This window comes from Phasianus colchicus, chromosome 1 (genome assembly GCF_987193195.1).
Source record: "Phasianus colchicus chromosome 1, bPhaCol1.hap1.1, whole genome shotgun sequence".
NCBI classification, from domain to species: Eukaryota; Metazoa; Chordata; class Aves; order Galliformes; family Phasianidae; genus Phasianus; species Phasianus colchicus.
In genome coordinates this window covers 93600112-93620536 of record NC_143436.1, presented here as the reverse complement: position 1 = coordinate 93620536, position 20425 = coordinate 93600112, and the positions used below count along the sequence as shown (strand labels likewise).

The following is a 20425-nucleotide window of genomic DNA, read 5'->3' as shown; positions in this document are numbered from 1 at the left end:
TACATACATTTACAGATATGTACCTTGTTATCCTGTTAGCTGTGCCAACAAAAATACACTCATACCAGTATCATGATCAGCCCTGCAAGCAGCCTCTGTGAGCCTCCACTACTTGAAATAGAAGAGTATTTCCACTGACTAAAGCAGAGCTTGTTCCATATAGCTTTTTCCTTGTTCTCCAGCCACTGACTGCGTAGCCACAGAGATCTGAGGAAACATCTTTCACCTCAGCCTGACCCCTTTTCAAATATATCTTTGGTTGGGCGAGGACCGACTGAAAGAGGCAGTCTAGCATGGAAACCACCAAAGTACCCCAAGCTACACATTCCCCACTCATGTGTTTACTTAGAACTTGTCATTATTTTTCATCGTTTTCTTACTTTTTCCTTCTCCAAAGGACGTACCCACCCAGGACACAGGAGATGATGTGTGAATAGGAACCATCTAACTTAATCGAGGTGGAAGCTACTGGAAAACCTTCAGTGGCAGGAGAGGAGCAGAGTACAGATATCCCCCGAGGTCCAGACTGATCCCAGAGCTGAGTGGCTGCTCACCAGCTCTCTGCTTTGCACCATCATATTTTGTGACAGTCAGAACAAGAGACTGCCTTACAATCACTTGGGAGTACAAAACTGAGGTGTTGGCTGACATCCCAAGGTGGTAACTGGAGACTCAGAGATCTGATTGCTACATGCTGTCCTGGACCTGGCAGCCACCGCCACTCCTGGGCCTCTCTGTTCCTTATTCCTGCTGAGCTCCAGAATGTCATTTTATTCTCCCCTCCGTTGGTCTTAGGTGAAGTTCATCACTTACATACATATGTCTATGGTGCCTTTTCAGTAGCTTTTTTTGAAATATCTCGGGTTTTCAAATCTCAGTAAATAATGTTTTAATAGTGGGAAAAAAAGTGTGTATTTGCTCCATATATGTTAATGCAGACAATGTGAATCCTGAATATGGGAAAATCTCCTAGGAAATTGTTCATAAAGCATAAAATGCCTTTGAAGTGGGGGCTGAGCTGGCTGATCTGTGAAACATCCAGTCATGGTTGGTGGGCAGTTTTTGTGTACTTCAACTTTGGAGTGATTTTAGTGCTGGTGGAATGTAACAACGAACAGACATGAGGCACAGAAAAGATGTGCTGTGTAGGTCAGCAGGGCAAGTTCTCTTGGTCCAGTTCTGATTTAGAAGGGCCACCCGTCCATCAGTCCTTTTAACTTCCAGACTCTGCTTTTTGATTTTTTTTTGAAACTACTCAGTGACACTTTTGACAGAAAGCATCCCAACTTATTAGAAACTGCCTATTAATTTTCTGTGAGTCAACGATGAGCTCTTGGATGGCTGAGTCATTTCAAAATGTGTGGCCTGACTGCATATGATTTGATGTTGGACAGATAGCCAGTCCCTTGGAAGTATCTAGGATTGGCATTTTGCTAGATTTCCACTCACTCTTGGTATAATAGCTAAGATATGGGACTAACATTTGTTAAGTTAAAAAAACTTTTACATCTACATCTAGAGAGCATGAAATAAGTTATGCAGGAAAAGAAAACAGGTCCATTTTCTGGTTTCCTGTCAGTAGTGCTTGAAGCTGTGATTGTATTACTGAATAAAATGCTGCTGCAGCTCACGGCCATTGGGCTCATGTCTGCTTAGATGTAGCCCCTCTGCAGCAGGCTGCTGTGGGAACCGCTGGCCAGGGCTGCCCAAAGCTGAGCTGCACCATGAGATGGCTGTCAGAGCCATGAGCGGTACGGTGCCAGTGCTTGCACCTGCAGCAGTCACCTGGGGTTCAGCAATATGGACACAGCTACAGAGACCAAAGGCAGAAGCCAGGCAGCTCCTCTGCGTCCCTCACAAAGCTCCTTCTGGTAAATATTAAGCTGAGCAGAGTCGGAGGTTCATGCTGTCCCTGTCCTACAGGCAGGCAGAAGGATTTAACACAACACAGCCCACATCCTTCCTGCACTGGGCTCTGAAGCATAGCACTGTTATGAAACCCAGGGTTTGGAGGGATGTCTCCTTTCTGTTCGCCAACACTAAAATCACAAAGGAAGAAATGCCTCTTTGCCTTGCCTTTCTTTTCCTCAAATGAGAGCACTGAGGGGCTATCTGTCGAGAGCCAGCCATGTTGGCCCTGGTACACAGAATGGGCTTGTAGGCAGATGTGACCTGCGCATCCTTTTGAGCCATGTTGCAGAGTATTGTGGCCTTTGGACCTTTTTAAACGTGTTTGTTAAAGCTTGTATTCCAGGGCAGGCTGCAATCATTTGCTATATCCTGTTTCCTCTCTCAGCAGCGTCCCACCTGTGAGTGACTGTGCCTGACTGTATATATCACTTCATGTGTGCCTGTTTAGAGAATGAGCATGTGTGTCCCAAGCAAGGGAGTGGAAATCTGAGGGAGAAACAGAAGAAATAAATGGTGAAATAAAAACAAAACAGAACAAAATGTGTGTCTTTTCTCATGGGTCAATGTCGGAGCCTGAAGCAGCAGGCAACATTAGCACAGGCTGCCCACAAACCTCACACTCGGCCCTTCTACAGGCTGAGCAAGAGCAATTCTGGAAAAACTCTTTGGCCAGTACCACGACACTGCAAAAGCAGACTGCGGGTAGGTACATGTCCCTGCCGTGTCCATGCTGCCAGGATACGCCAGCTTGGGCCCACAAATGGCAGTGCTGTCTTCCATCCCTCAGGTGTAGGCTCAGTGCGTTTTGATGAAACGTAGGCTTGGGGCTGTGCGCTGAGCAGAGCCCCTCGCACCCAGAGATCTGGCAGATCAGCGAGGCAGGCGTCTATATGAGCAAAGGTAAGGACAAGAATAGGCAAACAGCAGTGAGTCGCGACAGACGAAAGCCCTGTCGGTCTTTCAGACCGTTGCTCTGCCCGCCCGGGGGAGGAGATACCAACATGCTGGCAGCTGCCGTCAGGGTTAAACCACGGCTATACGGGGGGAGAAGCTCCCTCCCTTCGCTGAGAATGAACTTGCCCGGCTTCAAGCCCTCAGCTCGGCCAAATTCGGAGCGAGGGGGGCGAAGCCGCAGCAGGTGCCGCAGCTCGGCGGAGAAGCGGCGTGGGCGTAGGGCGAGCAGAATCAGAGGCATTCTGAAGGGAGGGCAAGGCACGGCACGGCACAGCACGAGAATACTCGTAGGAAAGAATGGCTGCGGGTGAGAGGCGGAGGACATGAGTCAAGTGTTCAGCTGGGGAAAGCTTAGCAGAGAGCGGCTCGTTGGTCTAGGGGTATGATTCTCGCTTCGGGTGCGAGAGGTCCCGGGTTCAAATCCCGGACGAGCCCTCTGTGAAGGGAGGTGAGGCTTCCTCCTGTTTTTGCCGCTGCAGCGCTCCGGAGTGTTTTTGTTGTCTTTGCTGCCCCGCGTCTGGCAGAACGGAGCGAGGCTGCGGGGCTCAGAGGGGTGCAGACAGGGCAATGCCAGCGGTGAAGGGAGGCACTGGGGAATGAAGGGGCGATGCGGAGGAGACAGGCTCATCGTGGTGGGGGGAGAGAGGGCAAGGGGAGAAGGGATTCATTTCCTCGCTACTTGCTCACGTTACTTCTGGTCTTAGAATGCAACAGTGCGTCGGTCGTCCCGCCGCTTTGCGCGGTGGCGGCCGCTGTTTGTGCGATGCGCGCAGGGCTCAGCCTATGCAGCAGCCATCAAGTGGGTGGGTGCCGAACGGCAAGGAGGCGTAGATTTAAAAAAAAAACAAAAACAAAAATTGGGCTCGTCCGGGATTTGAACCCGGGACCTCTCGCACCCTAAGCGAGAATCATACCCCTAGACCAACGAGCCACCGCGGGAAAAGGTTTTCTGCCGTTGAATAAGAAGGACTGAGCGAAGGCGCCCGGCCTGAACGACTTGTTGCAGTGGCCGTTGGTTGGTGGCTGTTGGAGGTGGTGCCAAGTCTTCTGAAAGCAGCAGAAGGCACTAACTCAGTCATCGTGATCTGAAAAAGCAGACCCGGTTCTCTCCCAGGTGCTCTCTGCTTGGTGAGCTGGGTCATCGCGCAGCTTCACCTGGCCGAGCCAGGCTATGTAGGTCGCTCTAGAAGCGATGGCTCCAATTTATTTCCATGGAAACTACGACAAATATAAAGGACACACACAATAACACTGATTGATAGAGCAAATTTTCAGCCACAAGAGCTGTTTTTCAACATAGTCACTGCCATTAGCTATGCATATTTGCCAGCAATGAACAAGAACCTGCATGCCATGCTTGTAAAAATCTGCTCCAGCAAAAGTGACCCACTGTTTCACAGCTGCTATGCTGGCATTGTTGCTAGGAAAACATTGCCCACGCAGTCCATCTTTCGTTGTGCTCACCTCCACTGTTTGGTCTCCAGAAACATCCAGCAAGCATCACTGCATGTCAGTGGGTGTCATTTTTTCCTCATGGAAGAAAAAATTCAGTGCTTTGCTCCGCATGCATTTTCATGTCAGATGCCATTGTGTCAGACTGCCCCTCTGCTGCCATCTGTCACACGGCAACAACACGTATTGGGATATCCGTGGCAGGTTCTACTTCTACTGCTAAACCTCCAGCATTTGCCTCTGATGTTGTGGGACAACATACTAAAGTAGGAGGCGTTGCTTTTGGAGCAGTCCTCATATACAGAGAACTCAAGAACTCTGTGGAGGAGAGTAAATTAGAAAAGGAAGAGGGCCTGATTTTTAAGCACTTCGGGTTATCTACCTTGGAAAAAATGCCTGGAAAGACAAAGGGTTGGGCTGTTCAGGGGGTCTGAAGGTAAAGCAGTGGGTATTAATGTGGTATCTTTGGCGACGATTCAGCCATCGAGCAGAGCTATAACCCATCCTGGCTTTCTAGAAAACTTCCCCAACTGTTAGCTGAGAAACACAGTGCAGAGCTCTCCCCAGGGCACGGATTACGAAGGCACAAGCTATGACGTTTGCAATCCCAGGAGAGCCGTAGACCTCCGCCCCGAGCGGCTGTAGGAAGGTGCGCACGGGCACAGTGCAAGCGGGAGCCCCGCGCCTGTATTTTAGGCCTGGGAAGTCTCACGTGTGCGGTGAGCAATAGTCTCGTGATCCGGCTTGGAGCGTGTGCAACTTCATTAAAATACAACTGGAATTATCAGGTTAAAGGCAAACGCGGTTTATCTTGCTGGCAGCCAGAAGGGCCGCGGAAGCAGCCCGTGCTGCAGGTAACGCGTGCCAAGCCGGCTCTCCTAGCCGGCAGGGTCTCATCCCAACCACCCTCCCCCGGAGGACCGGGAAGCAGCGGCCGGACGCCGCCGCGCTGCCATCGAACGCTGCTGGGTGCCGCCCGGCTCCTTTCACGGGCTTCGGCCGCTAGGCGCTCAGCTTCCCGGACGCCACCCGACACGCACCCGCGCACTCCCAGCAGACCCGACCCCGCGCTACCCGCACCGCGCCGGGAACGACGCCCTCGCGGCACCGCCCGGCGGGGCGGGGAGAGCAGGTCACGTGCCCGGCTCGGGAGGCGGGACGGCGCGCTTCCATCTTGGATTGGGCGCCGAGATTTGACGGATCGGCATTTTGACCAATCATTGATAAAAAGCGGGGCGGGGACGAGCGGGCCGCGGGAGGTGTGTGCGAGTGACAACGTCGGGGCCCTATCCCGGCCAGGGAAGAGGGCCGCGAGGCGGGAGGGGGCGGGCCGGCGGCCGGGGGCGGACAATGGGGGCGCGGGGAGGTGGCGGCAGGAAAATGGCAGCGGCCGGAGGCACCGCGGGACGTTCGGCGGCTGTCGTAGCCGCGCGGCTGCCGCTCTCGGCCTGCCTGCTGGCCGCCGTCGCCTCGTTGGCTGCCGGTGAGTGAGGGGCGGCCGCCGTTTGTCCCCTTGGCGCTGCGCCCGTGGTTCGGGCGGCTGTGGGGGGCGGCGGGGGAGCTGTCCTCGCGGGCGAGGCGAGGCGAGGGAGCCGGCGGCGGCTGCGGGCGCCGATCCGCTCTGCTTCGCGCTGGGGAGCGGGGCGGCTCGGCCCCGTGGCACGGCCGATTCCCTACGGGCAGGGAGCGGGGGGCGCTGGGGCGGAGGGCCGGCCGCGCCCGTCGGGAAGGCCCCGGAGCGGGGAGAGCTCCGGCCGGGGTACCGCGCTGCCCTGCTGCTGGGTAGAGGCGCTCCCGCTCTTTAAACGCCTCCCCTGCTTGTTGTTGGTGGGCTGCTAACGTGGAGGGCCGTCCTGAGAGCTGCGTGCCGTTTGGCTGTTCCCCAGACGGCCGAGGAAGCCGCTCGGTTGAAAATCCACCTCCTCTGGCTTAGCTGCCAGAGGTTTCTGAGGTGGAGGTTTCTCCAGCTGGTGAGGTTTCTCACACTGGCCATGTGTGTTTTCTGCACGAATTTGCTCCTTCTCCTTCCAAATGGAAAGCAAAACGTCCAGTGTGCATGGGACGATGTGGCGTTCAGGTGTGTCATTGTCTTGCAAAATGCAAAGAGTCGGTCATCGCTCTGCAGATGTGACCTAGAGCATCTCGGAGCAGGACTGTGCTGCTCACATAGATGCCAGGTCTGCCGGGGCCCAGCGACGTGGCGTGTGGCAACCATGATGCGCATCAGCCTCTCTGGTTTGTGTCTTTGGTTGCGCAGTCATGGGACACCTGTCCTCTGTGTTGAGGGAGGACGCAGTGGAGCAGGGAGGTGAGCGGCAGCTGGGAAGCCAGAGTTGTAGGAAACAACTTAGAAAGCACCTTTTGTGTTTGGTCAACGGTGAAATATTTGGGTGGAGCAGTAATGACATCAGCCAAAGTCAAGTGTTTGTGACTGGTGTGAATGGAGAGTAAGTACGCAGCTAATATTGGAGTGCTAGTAATGGCAAGGATAAAGCTTAGCTTTGCTGTGGCATACGTACTGACGGGGTAAATTGTTTTGTGTTTACCATTTAATTTTGAAATGAAAACAAGCAACTTTCCCAAAGCAGCTGTGTGTGTGCATAGAAGGGAGGCACCAGTGTCTGTGTGCCATGTGAAAGTGGCTTTGCTTGGTAATACTTGCTTAGTAGTTGAAACTGCACAAAGGAAATCAGTAGCAATTTCTAAAGAACCCTATTGTCTATTCATATCTGGAAACTTCTGGGAAAAAAAACCCAAAAACCTGCAAGTCTGAGGATCCGTGCCCAGTGGTGAGGAACTTCCTTCCAAATGGCACTGCTCTTTGGCTGTCGTTAAGCTAAACTTCTGCATTTTGCAATAAGTGTAAATAGAGATTGCTAAGGCTTGCTGTACGCCTTCAGAGGCAGTGTAATACTTGGAATGAAGCTGAATATATAGCTTAGAGTAAAACTTAGTTCTTTGAAAATATATATGGAGACAAAAGAAAAAAGGGCACATACTTCCCCTGACCACAACAAAAGGTAGAACTGCAGTAATGCTATGGGAAGCTAAGAAAAAGAGATTGCTGCAGTGCATGAAGTATGTAACCAAATGCAGTATCTTAAAGGCAAGCAAAGCTGCAAGATACTCTTTTGAAGATCTTCTCTAGGTTGGGTAATGGAAGATTACAATTTAAAGGATTAAATGGATGCTAAAACAGCTATTTTATCTGTGTTGGACAGTGATTCTGTGCCTATTTTATATATATATATATATATATATATATATATATATATATATATATATAACTATTTTATATATATATAACTATTGAATATTTATTTCAAATCAGAAATTATCCCCTGTTGGCTTCTCTTCCCCATGCTTATACCACACACAGTTAATCCTTCTGTTTTCTTTGAAAATACTTATTTTCCCCCCCTTCTTTTTAAGTGTGGAGTTGACACAAGGTTTATGTCCTTGCATGGGGGTAAGAGTTATGTTGCAAGCTGTTCTGTCCACTTGGATATCCCAGGTAACTAACTGATTGGTACTGAGACGATGACCTTCTCTAGGGTTTAAGGGTGTGTAGCAGTCTGCTTTTCGCCTCCCATGTGTTGCTTCACTTCCTGCAGTTTACCAGGGATTCTTTTTCCTTCCTTTTTTCTTGTGCTGAATTTTCATATTATGAGAAACTGAGAAGTGAGTCTCCACCAAGCAAGTGGAAGGGCAGAAGTAACTTTCTGTTCTGTGTTGTTGCCACTTGGTTGCCCAGATGTGATATGTGGCTGGGGAGCGTTCTGCACAGTTAGCTGCTGTGGTTTGTGGCTCTTCTCCTTCTTGATATGCTTGGTGGCCAATAACCTGCAGTGAAACAGAAATGTTACTAAGTGGGATGTGTTGTACAGGTTGAGGTCTGTTTTGTGAGGCCAGGCACGTAGTTGCTGCTTCATGACTAAATCTAGACAACAAGTGTTAGGCTTATTTTCTTGTGTGTGGCTGCGTGTGTGCATTGGAGTTTGTCCTGTTTGTTTATGCTCAGTCATCTGAGAACTTAGTTGCTTCCTTTTCTTATAAAAATGAAGGATCGTTCCCAAATGTTTTGTGATTCTTTGGACATTTGTGGTGTGAGTAGTTAATCTAGGTATAATCTCTTGTATGGTGGGTGAGCCTAAAGCAGCTAGCCAGAGCATCAGGGAAACGGATTATCTTGGAATCCTGAATTGGTAAGCCGTATAAGCAGTCATTTAAAGTGTGATCTGTCTTTAACACAAGGACGGTGCCTGATTACTTCTGAAGGTCTTGAAGAATGTCTAGACATTACTGGAAAGAGTGTTAGTTTTTCTACCATTCTTTCTCAAAGTCTGATTTTTTCGCTCCCTGTCTCTTACTGCTCCTTGTACCCACTCACACATGTGCACACATGCACATACACACAGGTCAGTATAACAAGCAGAGGAGTACTGGGATGTTAAATGCTTCTGGCATCTATTATTGTTTTGAGCTTACCTGCATGTTTCAGTTTCTTGAAATGTTTTATGAAAATAACACTGCAAGTCAGGGTTGCAATGCTATCTTCATGCTTGTGCCAGGTTTAGTCAGGATTGTTGTGTTCACCCAGTCAGAAGCAGTTAGCTCTTTCAAACAGAGCCCACTGATGCTGTAGGTAGGAAGACTTCCTTGCTTGCGGCGCTTACTTGGTTTCTGCAAGGGGAAGAAGTGCTAAGGTGGGTAAACTCTGCTAGCTAGGTTGAAGGTGGGACTACTGCTCAGATTAGCTTGCTTGTAGCAGCAATAAGTTTTTGAAGAAGCTGAAAATATAGGTTAATGTTTTGGTAATAGAATGTGGCTTATAAGATGCCCAGGTTTCCCTTGACCCCAGCTTCCCAGTCCTCTATTTCTGTGTAGTGATACATACAACCTTTTCACTTGCTTTCTGACTTGCAGTGGATTAGGGAATGTGTTAATCAGCTATTGCACTGTGTGTCAGGGGCCTTGTCTTATCCTGACTGGGAACAGTAGGCTGTGAGTGCCCTATGTACTGTACAGGCTACCATCTGGTTTTACAAGGCAGACATCCTAACAGGCTTAAATTGAAAGACTATTGAATCAAGATATTCCAGGAATAAATCAAATAGTGTGGAAACTTTTTACATTCTTACAGTGTTGGCTATTATCTTTTTTTTTTTCTTCTTCTTTTTTGAGCTTTGCTTATCTTCATTAGTGGGCTGGTCTACATTAGAATTACACTGTGCATGGTGACTAGAGCAATAGAAAGGATACTGAATTCTTGTGTAAGCGGAAGCTGTGACAGGAGAGGATAAGAAGGTCTGAACTGATAGGGAATTCAAATTGCAGTGATTTATGTTTATCTTAGAACAACAGCTATTTAGCAGAGCAAGTATTTACTTGGTATGGCATTTCACAATATGCTGTACCCGTACACGGGTGCTGTGGATATGCACTTTGATGCACGGTCAACAATAGTATTGTTTTCTGAACTAGTTGAATGATTAGGTTACCCTTCAGTCAGGCAGTCTCTCCAGTGATTCCTTCCCACCTCCATCACTTTAAAGTGATTAGATCAATCTGCTAGTTGTTCTAAAAAAGCCTGTTTTATAGGTGATTATATCAAGTCACATGTATGTTGTTCCCTTTTACTGCTGTGTCATTCAGCTTCTGCATTTTTGTCTTTACTGTTTGGTTGGCAGTTTCCAGTTAGTGCTGCTATACCTTTTGCCTTGAAATGCATGAGGAAAGCAAGAAAGCTGATTGTCATATGAATTTCTCCTTCCAGTCTGGCAGAAGATGCTTTGCAGTACATTTGCTGTTTCTTAATACACGTAATGTTAAGTGGGGCTAAGGAAGCTTGCTGGATATATTTGAGGTGGGTTAAATTAGGGCTGGAGTACTTCATTTAGGTGAAATAACCAGTGTAGGAGGTCATCCTCAATTGTCTGTTTCCCATCAGTTACAATTTTTGGTAACTTGTTTTTGTAATGTGCTGAAGTGAAATATGGTGAACAAGGCTCTCTTGGTAATAAATTCTATAAAGCTGCATGTGCAGCAGGACTTCCAAGATCTAATTGGTTAGTACATCTTGGAATTTTCCATTTGCTTCACTCTTCCAGTGTGTAAGGTGAAGAGCTGGTGGCTGTGTGGTGATGCTGCATACCCTAAAGCTTAACAGAGTCGGCACAGGCACGGGTGAAAGGGCTGTCTGAATTGGAAGGGGGTTGTCTCTAGAAATGCTTTGGTGTAAACTGAGAAAGTGCTATAGACAGAGGGAGAAGCAAAGCCATCAGCACTTCCAGAAAGAGAAGTCTTCCATAGGCAAGCTGTCTGAAGCAGCTGCTAGTCATTTCTTCCTAATCTTGCACAGTCATTGTTGTGCAAACGTGGTGAACAGTGAACTGGGTTAGGGTGTTGGTCTGGTTTAAAAGAAAACAATAGAAGAAATGCTTTTTTGAACATGAGCTAGTTCCTGGTCAGATTCATCATGTTACATCACATGTGGGCATGGGAGCGACTTAAATTGGCACCATCACTGACAAATTCTTGTGAAGCAAGAATTACTTGAAAATATATAGCATGGGTTTTTTCTTTCGGTTTTGTAGTCACGCTGCTGCAGGTTATAAGTAGTTATTAGCTTACTGAATTTGCTACCAAGTTTGGTTAGCACGTAGTGAAAGATTAGGGTGAGCAAACATCAGTGGAGGTGGTACAAGATAGTCTGCAAAGAGCTTTAAGTTTGCTCAAGCTATTGAAAGTAAGTCTCCAGTCATACCAGAACAGATTGGCCTTGTCATCCTGCTAGCTGGGGGTTGGTAATCAGTTGGATGACTTAGTTTCTGTGCTTCTAGCGCTAGATTTTCTCAGAGTATCAGCAGTTCACAACATGGTTGTGTTTTTATTTCTTAATATCACCTGAATACCATTTCATTTCAACTTGTACTAGTACCTAGTGCTGACCTAGAATGGAGGCAGTTGTTCCAGCCAGTGAAATATACCTTTGCTGTCTGTGCCTTGAATTCTTTTTTTTCCAACTTCTGATCATTAATACTCTAATTTCTTTAGTAGACACTGTGACAGTTTTAGTGGATTGCTGTAATAATTCTAGGAAATGTTTGTGATGATGGGATTCTTTCTTCAATAGCTCTGTCATATGTTGAGCATATGTACTCAGTTTCTCTCAGTTCTGTAGTTAAACAAACTTCAGGATGTTCTTTTTTTGTGGGAGAAGATCACTGTGTTTCAAGGATACTCTTTTAAGGTATATTGTTTATCTTGTTTTCTGTTGCTCTTCTTTAATCTTAGTTCCTATTTTCATGAACCTTTCCTTTTGCCCAGGGATAATCTGCCATGTTTGCTAGCAGCTGTGTTAGTATTGCATGATTAGAGGTAAAATAGTTGTTATCAGCTTTTCCAGATAGCCTTTGCACTTTAAGTAAGTTTACTTGTCTCCTTAGGTCTTTAATTGTTTCGGTTTGACTTGGTCAACAAAAACTGTTTACTTGAACTTGAACTATTGTAAACTGAGTTGGTAACGGAAGGAAAACCACACAAGGTTGGAAAGTGTCCCAGTCTCTGGCATAGGCAGGGAAGTATATTGCCTTGTTATCTGTGGGGAAAAATTAGTAGAACGGGGCTAGATGTTATCGCCTTCTATGCTAAACACGAATCTGCCCAAACCTGACATATCACTGGTTGTGTAACTGTGGCACATGAAGCAGTTCAACAGTAATACTTGTTTGTGGAACTTTGGGCCTTCACAAGCATCTACATTCTTATGCTTTCCAGGTTGAGGGAGTAGTACAGTAGTTAAGTGATTATCACAGGATAGAGCAAGAAATCTGTGGCCTATCTTGCAAGGCAGCTCAGGCACTCTGCTGTTTCTCATGCTTGTCCATAGTTTCTTGTTACAAGTGTGATCTGGAGATGTAAATCTGGCAGGAGTTCTGCTGCTGCCTCTTTGTGAAATAATGTACAGCTCTGCATAATATGAAAGAAACTACCTGAAAAACCGAGCTTGTAGATGCTGGTACCAATGTGACTCTAAGACTTGTCTGTAAGTTCTGTCAAATAGGTACACAGAGATATGCAGGGCTAAGTGACATTATTATTGACAGCTTTGACAGTGTTACCACAGCCTGCCTAAGGCTTTCAGCAAAACCTTATTTCTTCCACTCGAGATAAAACGCAGTGGTTTTTCACTTTTTCTCTTATCTTTGAGTCAAGCAGAGCCAAACTGACTGTGCAAAGAGGCCAACAGAAAGCGAATGTGTTAGCAGCTGTTCTTTTGGGCCCATATCTGCTTGGGGGATGATGGTTATTCCCAGCAGCAAGTCAGTGGTAGGTGTTCATAGGCAAGGTGTCAGCAGCATTTCTGCTGCTCAGAGCTGGTAGGATGCCGCAGGACTGGCTGTGCTACCAAAGGCAGGAAGCTCTCTTTCTTTAGTGCATTGAAGTACTTGGTGAGATAGGAAACCTGAGGAACTTCTGCAGCACTGAAGTGCTTTTCTGGTGGTTGATGATTCAGAGTAGAGCTAGGTCGTTCTCCCCTCCTTTTGGGCAGCTGCAACTAGTCTTTGTTGCTTTTAAACTTAGGTGTTAGGAGTGGTTGGTATGATTTTGTCTGGTCATCCTTTCTGTAGCTGATTTTGCTTTGTGTTCTGTATGAATATATTGAGTATTCTGTCAAGATTTGGGCTAGAGGCTACCACGCTGCTGTGCGAGGTGAGGCCTGCCCCAGCAGCCAACATGGCAACGCCTTGGGTGCAGCTTGGGGAAGAAAGGGCAAACACCATCCAGCAGGCAGGGGACAGGGGAGCAGAGTGAGAAACTGCCCTGCAGGCACCTGAGGAAGAGAAGGTAGAGCAGGTGCCACAGGTACTGGAGCAGAGATGCCCCTGCAGCAGAAATTTTGGAAAAAAGTATGATGGAGCTGGTATTTCCCTGCACCCTGTGGAAGAGACCATGGAAGAGGAGATATCCACATTGTGGCCCACAAAGGAATGCGTGCAGAAGCAGCTTCTGAAGAATTTGCAGCCCATGAGAAGGGCCTGCACTTTTACTGGGGGGAAAGTGTGAGAAGGAAGGAGTGGCAGAGAGAAGCCTTTGTGGGTTGATGGTAAACCTTCTATCTGCCACAGGCTGCATGGGTAAGGAGAAGAATTGGAAATAAATGAGTGAAGGTGAACTTGATTTTTTTTTTTTTCTTTTTCTCACAATCCATCTTTTAATACAATTTATTGCAGATTAAAGTAATTTTCTCCAGGTCAAAAGTGCTTTGCCCGTGACAGTAAGTGGTAAGTGATCACCCTGTTTTTATCTCCACCCATGAGCTTTTTCATCTTATTTTCTCCCTCTGTCCTATTTGGTGAGCAGGAGTGAGAGGGTGGATGTCTGAGAGCCAGGTAGGTTCAACCCAACAAAGTGATGTGCAATAATATGTATATAGGATTATACATGCATATATACATTTTTATATCTATACACTCAATGAGACTTCAAATGGCACCATGATGGATTTCTGGTGTGGAGGTGATTGGGCAGTTTGTTCTTTCTTAGGCCAAGGTATATGGCTCCTTATTATTTGTGTGTTCTTCTTATGAAATACAGCATGTTTTGTTATTGGCTGGAATGACCTACATGGATTTTTCTTCTGTGTTAAGGCTAAACTGCGTCAATGAATTCTTCATGTGGAAATTTGATCCCACACCTGAATACTTCAACAGATCTCAGAGGGGTTATCTGGGCTTGTCTGCTCCTAGCTGTTGAGACCATCAAAAATAAGATTGCTCTACCATATTGAAAAGGAGGTAATGGTGGCCTATGGAGAAATAGGTGCCTGTAGTTGTAGTAGGGAAGTATAACTTTGTGCTGCCTTTCTAAAACATGCTGTAGGGAGCTGACTGCTGTTGTTTCTTGCTGGTTGTATGTGAAGACCTTTTGGTATGAGGAATAACTAAATGTCATGAAACTGTAATTTGAGAGAGATGTCAACAGTGGACTATGTTTCATAATAAAGTTTCTTAATGAAAACACTCTTTAGCAAGTGCATATCGTTTTTGTGACTTATGACCTCCTAATCACTGAAAAATCTCACATCCTCTTTTCCTTCTGGAAAATTGCAGCTGCTAGTGAAGCAGTTGTAAACATACAGATATGTTGACTTACTGTGGTTTTGTCAAGACCTTTAAATGTGAGCTGTTGAGTCTGTTGTATCAATGCATCCATTCCTATTTTCTTGATTCGTGGCTCTGTTGTCAACTTGTTACCTGTTACAGCCTGCCTGAATTTTTTAAAACCCTTCTTTCATCTGACTTTTTGATTATCTCCTGATCTTTCATCCATAAGAGACTTTATTTATAATTGAAATGAATGTGTTACTAGACATCTGTAAGATAAATGAAGCAATTTGTTTGTATTGATTAGTAAACTGATGACTAGTCATTTCAGGAGGAGGACTACGTAGTTCGGAAACTGTAGCATCTATTGGTGGTCTGATAAAAGTTTCCATTTAGACTGTATCAGTACTTGTAGAGTAAAATGCCTATGATTACAGCTTTAGTTTGTGTTCTAGTTCTGTTGGCACTCCTAGTGATCAAGCTGAGTTGGATCAGAGGAATCAAGTTTATTTTGGTGTGTTCATAGCCTTAATTAACAGAACTTTTCCATTGGGTCTGTGATCTCAGTGCAGATGGGTCTCTAAAAGACTTCCAACTATGTATTAATTAGTGTAAACTTTCAGTGTCAAGAAAAGCTTTCCTTGTGAAGTGCTACGAAGCTCCATTTTCAACTTCTGCCTAGCACAGCAGGTCCCCTATATTTGTATACAGAATTGTACAAGAAAACTAAATCTTGCCCTAATGTTTTTTTTTTCATTAACCACCATGAAGAAAGTGTGAGCAATCAGAATACAAAGCAAAACGGGGGTGGGGTGGGAACAAAACAAAACAAAAAACTAACAGCTTAAGTGAACATTTATCTCTAAGCAGTGCCAGCTTAGGCACTGTTGGGTTTGTGCAGCTACTGTTGCCAAATGTTTTGGAGGCATATTAAGAGAGCTTGAAGGAAGTGAAATAAGCTTGCGCCATTTGAGCAGATCTTCCAAATTGTTAGGGACATTGGCTATCAGAAGGAATAAGAATGCAGTTTTGAATGTTAAGAGCAGTATAAGACAAGAGGAGGTATCCAGACTTTGGCCTGTTAGCTAGCTTGTCACACACGTAATGTCTCTTGTACAGATTTAGTTCCCATCATGTGTGACTTAGTCTCGACTGACCTGGACAAAGATCCCCCTGAGGGAATGGCTGCAGGGAGATCACCCTCAGTGTGCTGTAGAGAGTGGTTAGCCACCCTCTCCAAGAGCTTTTCCATTGAAGTGTACCCCATTTGGAAGGTGTCAGTGGAGCTCAATTAGCAGTGTCATGCTACAATCTTTTATGAGTATTCTCTGAATATTGTACGCTTGACGGCTTCACCGGAAGTTGAATAGTTAACCATAATTTGTTTAACTAACTAGATGCAAACTCTTGTGGTTAAGAATGCTTGTCTGCTATCCGTTTTGAATGACTTCATCTTCCTATACTTTGCTGCTGGGCAAGTGTAAAGGATTCCTTCATGGAGGTGGTTTCAGAGCAATACGTCGCTCCACTCATAATAATGTCAGTGCTGACATATGCATGCCAGGGGTTTGTGTTCTGAATCAGGACTGAAATAGCTGAAAACATGCAACTTTTTCCCTAGCTTTGTACATCCTGTGGCAAACATGCTGTGGTGTTATAACAATGGAACCTAGAAGCTCCAAGTCTTTGGATCTGCTTTAGCTGCTGTAGAACTGTACCTTCAGAGTTAGGAAGGTCTTGTTCGTTCACAGCAAGTAAAGTGAAACAATACGTAGTCATTAAAGTTGGTCAGATGGAGATGCTCTATAGCAGAGTTATGTTTGTTCTGGCATGTGTATGGCAAGTTCTGCATCTCCTGCCATCAATTTGTAGCAGAAAATTGTGATCTTGCATATGTGATATCTTCCTAATGTTACCCTTGGAGCAGTTAGTATTCAGTTCCCAGTAATGATATTAGTGCTTGTCTTTTTCAGTAGAACAAAATAGCATTTGGGATGTCATGCTTGGTAATGTGACTTTCCAGCTGCCCTTGCCATGTATTGACTGATTCATGTCTGCCAGATGCCGTGCTTCTATTTTACCAATGGCATAGCTTTTTCTTTTTTATTTTTTTCCCCTCCTTTTTCCTGTCTTTTATTTTACAGTGAGGTCATTTAGTCACTAGATAGAAGCAATGCCTTAGGAGTTCTTGTTGTCTGGATATCAGGTTGGTGCTGAGGGTAGTGTTTGGAGAACATGTGCAATGATTGCTCCTTATGGTAACCTCAGCTCATGCTCTAAGCACAGGAAAGACATCAGTAGTAACATCCTGCTGTGGTAGCTGAGTGTTCAGCTTTTAAGCTCTGATACACAGTAAATGTATCCATTCTGTGGAGAAGAAGCCAGTCAGGATCCTTCCTTCCTTTTTGTAGTTCTGGGGATTCAGTGGCCAGAGGCAAAAGCTACCTACTAGTTAGCTGATGCAGATGTTGTTGATCCTATCCTGAATAAGAACTGCTAGGAAATAAGGCATGAGATGCCTCCTGTGAGAAGCAGATGGTTTCTATTTTTGTAAAAATGTAAAGGCAGAAAGATATAGATAAGCTTGCAATTGAAGTAAGTTTTAGAAAAGAATCACAGTATCTATTGACAGAAGCCCAGAAGTACTCCTCAAATCCAGTGCAAAATGTATCTTGCTCTTTGTTATTGTACAAAGTGGAGTTCTTGGACTACTGTCAGCTGTGCAGGTGGCTGGAAACTCTGAAAGACTTGGGAAGTTTCAGCTATATCCTCTAACTGAGGAAAAGTGAAAAAACACTGCTCGGGTTGAGTCAGAGAGGCATGTGGCACTGGTCCATGGTGATAAATGCAGTGGTAGAAGGCTCTGGGGGAAGAAATGTGCTGTGCTTTAGTTCCATGTAGTGTGAACTGACAGCTTAGCATTGACAAAGATGTCGGACTGAGATTATTCTTTGAAGAGAAAAGACAGACCCTGAGCAGAGAAGGTCTGAGTAGTCAGTGCAGTGATGGCAATTGAACATGTTCTGCAGTGAGATCCAGAGGCAAGCTACCGAGGGAAGAGATGTGAAAATAGAGAGCCTTGATGCAGGATTAAGGTCCAATTTGGGAGCAATAAGAAGCCCTACTTGGCTAGCAGAGCTTCCATTCCTCAGGCTGTGCTCTCTCTGATGGTGTTCCTGAAATTTTTTTTTTTCTTCTTAAATAGAATTAAGGCTCAGAAAGCATGAGGAGTGGACCAGTAGATAAATGTGATTGGAATATGACTCCAAATCCAACTCTCTCCAACTGAAGTATTTAAATAGATAAAAGATATGGAAAAGGTATGTCAGTCTGGTCAAACTGGAAAGAGAAGGTGAGGATCTAGGGATGGAGATTATCCATGTGTTTTTATGGTAGAGGAGATGAAGGAGTTCAAGGAGGTGGGAACTGCTACTGTATATGCCCAAACTGCTACTGTATACCCCAAAGTATGAGTGGAGGGCTAAGGGTGAACAAATATCAAACACTGTAGCCTTTCTACTACTTCAAAGTTGTCACGTCTCCTGCTATAAGACAGCAGAAGGGAGGAAAACAATGTTCTAGTGCGCTGAAGGAGCAAATAATGAGCGACCTTTTTATTTATTCATTTTTGGGTACTCCAGTACAGAAATGACACTGAGGTGCTGGAGCAGGTCCAAAGAAGGGCAACAAGGCTTGTGAAGGGCTTGGAAAATGTGCCCTATGAGGAGAGACTGATGGAACTGGGGCTGTTTAGTCTGGGGAAGAGGAGGGTGAGGGGAGACCTTATTGCTTTCTTCCCACATCTGAAAGGTGCTTATAGCAAGAGTGGGGTTGGTCTCTTCTCACTGATGACAGGGTGAGGGGAAGTGGCCTCAAGTTGTGCCAGGGTAAGTTTAGTTTGGATAACAGGAAACACTTCTTTACAGCAAGGGTTGTTAAACACTGGAATAGGCTCCCCAGGGAGGTGGTTGAGTCACCATCCCTGGATGTGTTTAAAAACCCTTTGGATGTGGTGCTCAGGGACATGATTTAGCAGAGGGTTGTTAGGGTTAGGGTAGTATGGTTGGGTTGTGGTTAGACTTGGTGATCTTTAAGGTCTTTTCCAACCTGAGTGATTCTACGATTCTATGCTGGGGGAAGGGAGAGAATGAGCAAAGAAAGTTGTGAAGCTAAGACAACGGGTAGAAAGTGTACAGGCATTTTACAGACAGTTTAGTTTTCAAGTTATTACGTTGTTCCTGCCTTTCTGACTGTAGGAAGAAGTTGGATTTCTTTACTACATTTCTCTCACGTGTTGTTACTAAGTTAGAACAGGGATTTCTTTAGAAGCTGATCTGTGCTTCCCACTCCCTCTTTGTGGCAAGGAGTTCTCTGTACCACGTACAAGCAGACAATGTCTGTGCAGACTATTTGTCCTCCTACATAAATGCTGAGGGCATCTTGCTTGTTTTACGCTTGAAAGGAAGACTTGTTCTGTGGCTTGGACTCAAAACAATGGATTATTTTTTTTTCTTCTCCACTCCATTAGCTGGAAAAAATACATAAAGCACAGCAGCTCTGAGTTCATTTAATTGAATTGCTAGAAGCCTTTGTATGTTCCAAACAAATATTTGGTAATTATTTTACAAAAGAATATTTTTTGGCTCACAGAATACGTACAAGAGAAAAAGAAGCTCTTGATGAAAATTCCCCTCCCTTAGGGTGCTGTTTCTCTTTCACTTGTTTGAAATGAGAGCAATGGTGACAGGGTAGTCAGAAGAATCAGGGATAACCTGATGGGACTGAAGAGAATGAATCTGAGGAGTGAACAGCATGGCCTTTGAATGGCAGTGTAAATGAATGGTGGCTTCTTCTGGTTTTGGTTATTGTAATTAAACTGGCACGCTTAATTCTTCCACCCTTGCAGTGCTTACATGCTCATTCCATGTCGCCTGGGCATGTGCTGTGCCTCACCCTTGTTTGCAGTGCCAGTTGAGTGAGAGACAGCAGTTCCTTACAAAGCCTTGCACGTACTGATTGCTTGGTTTACCCAGCTGGCCAGGGTGTTTTCATCTCCTTCATTGTTCAGTGATTTCACAGATTGAATGACCACTTCCAGAGCCTGCATATGGTCTGCCATGCAGGGCCAGCTGCCATTACCTGCTGTGCTTGTGGCCCTTTTCTGCAGTCGGTCAGATGGATTTGCCCATTAGTCATGGGGTGAGGGAGGGTGCAGGCTTTGTTCCTTGGCAAACAAGGCTCACAGTTTCATGTGTAAAAGCTGGTTTCTAAAATCTCTCAATGGGGTATAGGCTTAGCTTAGTTTTAAGCCCTGATTATAAACAATCCAGTTTATTACAATAGGTACCTCCTTAGGATGATTGTATTGCTTGAAAGAAGCTTGCTATCAAACTCCCAAAGGTTACTGAACTGGTAGCTGTCGTTGACTAAAAGCATAAAACCCATCATTTAAGGACTAATGTGGGTGTCCTGGTTTTTGTTTTTAAAATCTGTCTTCAACTGTGGTCTTTATTTCCGGTTGGCTACTTTGAGAACTAGTTTATTCAAGTTAATAAATCAAGATACTGAACAGACAGGAAGGCGTGCTTTCCACCCATAGTAAGAAAGTAAGGCCATATAGGATGTTGTAGCCTAAAAACTTAAGAACCCCATGATCAGAAGAAGCTTGCTTGTACTGTCTCTCCTCTTAAATCTGAACAGTGTCTTTGCAGTTTAAACTATGCCAGATATATTAACCAAGTTTTTTCACATCCTGAAGAATTTCATGTACTATGTAGAGGAATACCGCTGGTACAATCACGAAATTAACCTTGTGATTGTAGTCTGTTTTCTGCTTTGACTATACATAAGCCTCATGATGGAAAGAAATCAAGCTACTCTCATGCTTGTGAAGTGTACATGGATGATTTTTTTTTTTCTTGAAGTCTTGAACATGAAGACCATGAGGCATGCCAGAGAGTAGAATCAGGTAGCATAGCTGGGAGCCAGAGAAGTTTACC

General features: G+C 45.4%; 2 protein-coding genes and 2 non-coding genes across 10 annotated transcripts in view; 3 read left to right on the top strand and 1 right to left on the bottom strand.

Moving 5' to 3' along the window:
• Positions 1-2468, top strand: part of RCSD1 (RCSD domain containing 1) — a 34923-nt gene extending 32455 nt beyond the window's left edge. For both annotated transcript variants that reach the window (XM_031612703.2, XM_031612702.2), the window contains one exon: positions 398-2468. The gene's annotated coding sequence lies outside the window, so the exon portion shown is untranslated. The remainder of the gene's footprint in view (positions 1-397) is intronic.
• A 760-nt stretch (positions 2469-3228) lies between these two features.
• On the top strand, positions 3229-3300 carry TRNAP-CGG (transfer RNA proline (anticodon CGG)). Its single transcript has one exon. It is a non-coding gene; the product is annotated as a tRNA-Pro (tRNA).
• Positions 3301-3724: 424 nt separating this feature from the next.
• TRNAP-AGG (transfer RNA proline (anticodon AGG)) lies at positions 3725-3796 on the bottom strand. The gene has a single exon. It is a non-coding gene; the product is annotated as a tRNA-Pro (tRNA).
• A 1846-nt stretch (positions 3797-5642) lies between these two features.
• The window catches only part of MPZL1 (myelin protein zero like 1), a 36885-nt gene continuing 22102 nt past the window's right edge, over positions 5643-20425 (top strand). For all 6 annotated transcript variants that reach the window (XM_031612693.2, XM_031612691.2, XM_090152585.1 and 3 more), the window contains exon 1: positions 5643-5800. In XM_031612693.2, coding sequence (XP_031468553.1) covers positions 5668-5800 — 133 coding nt within the window. In that variant the 5' untranslated portion in view covers positions 5643-5667. The remainder of the gene's footprint in view (positions 5801-20425) is intronic.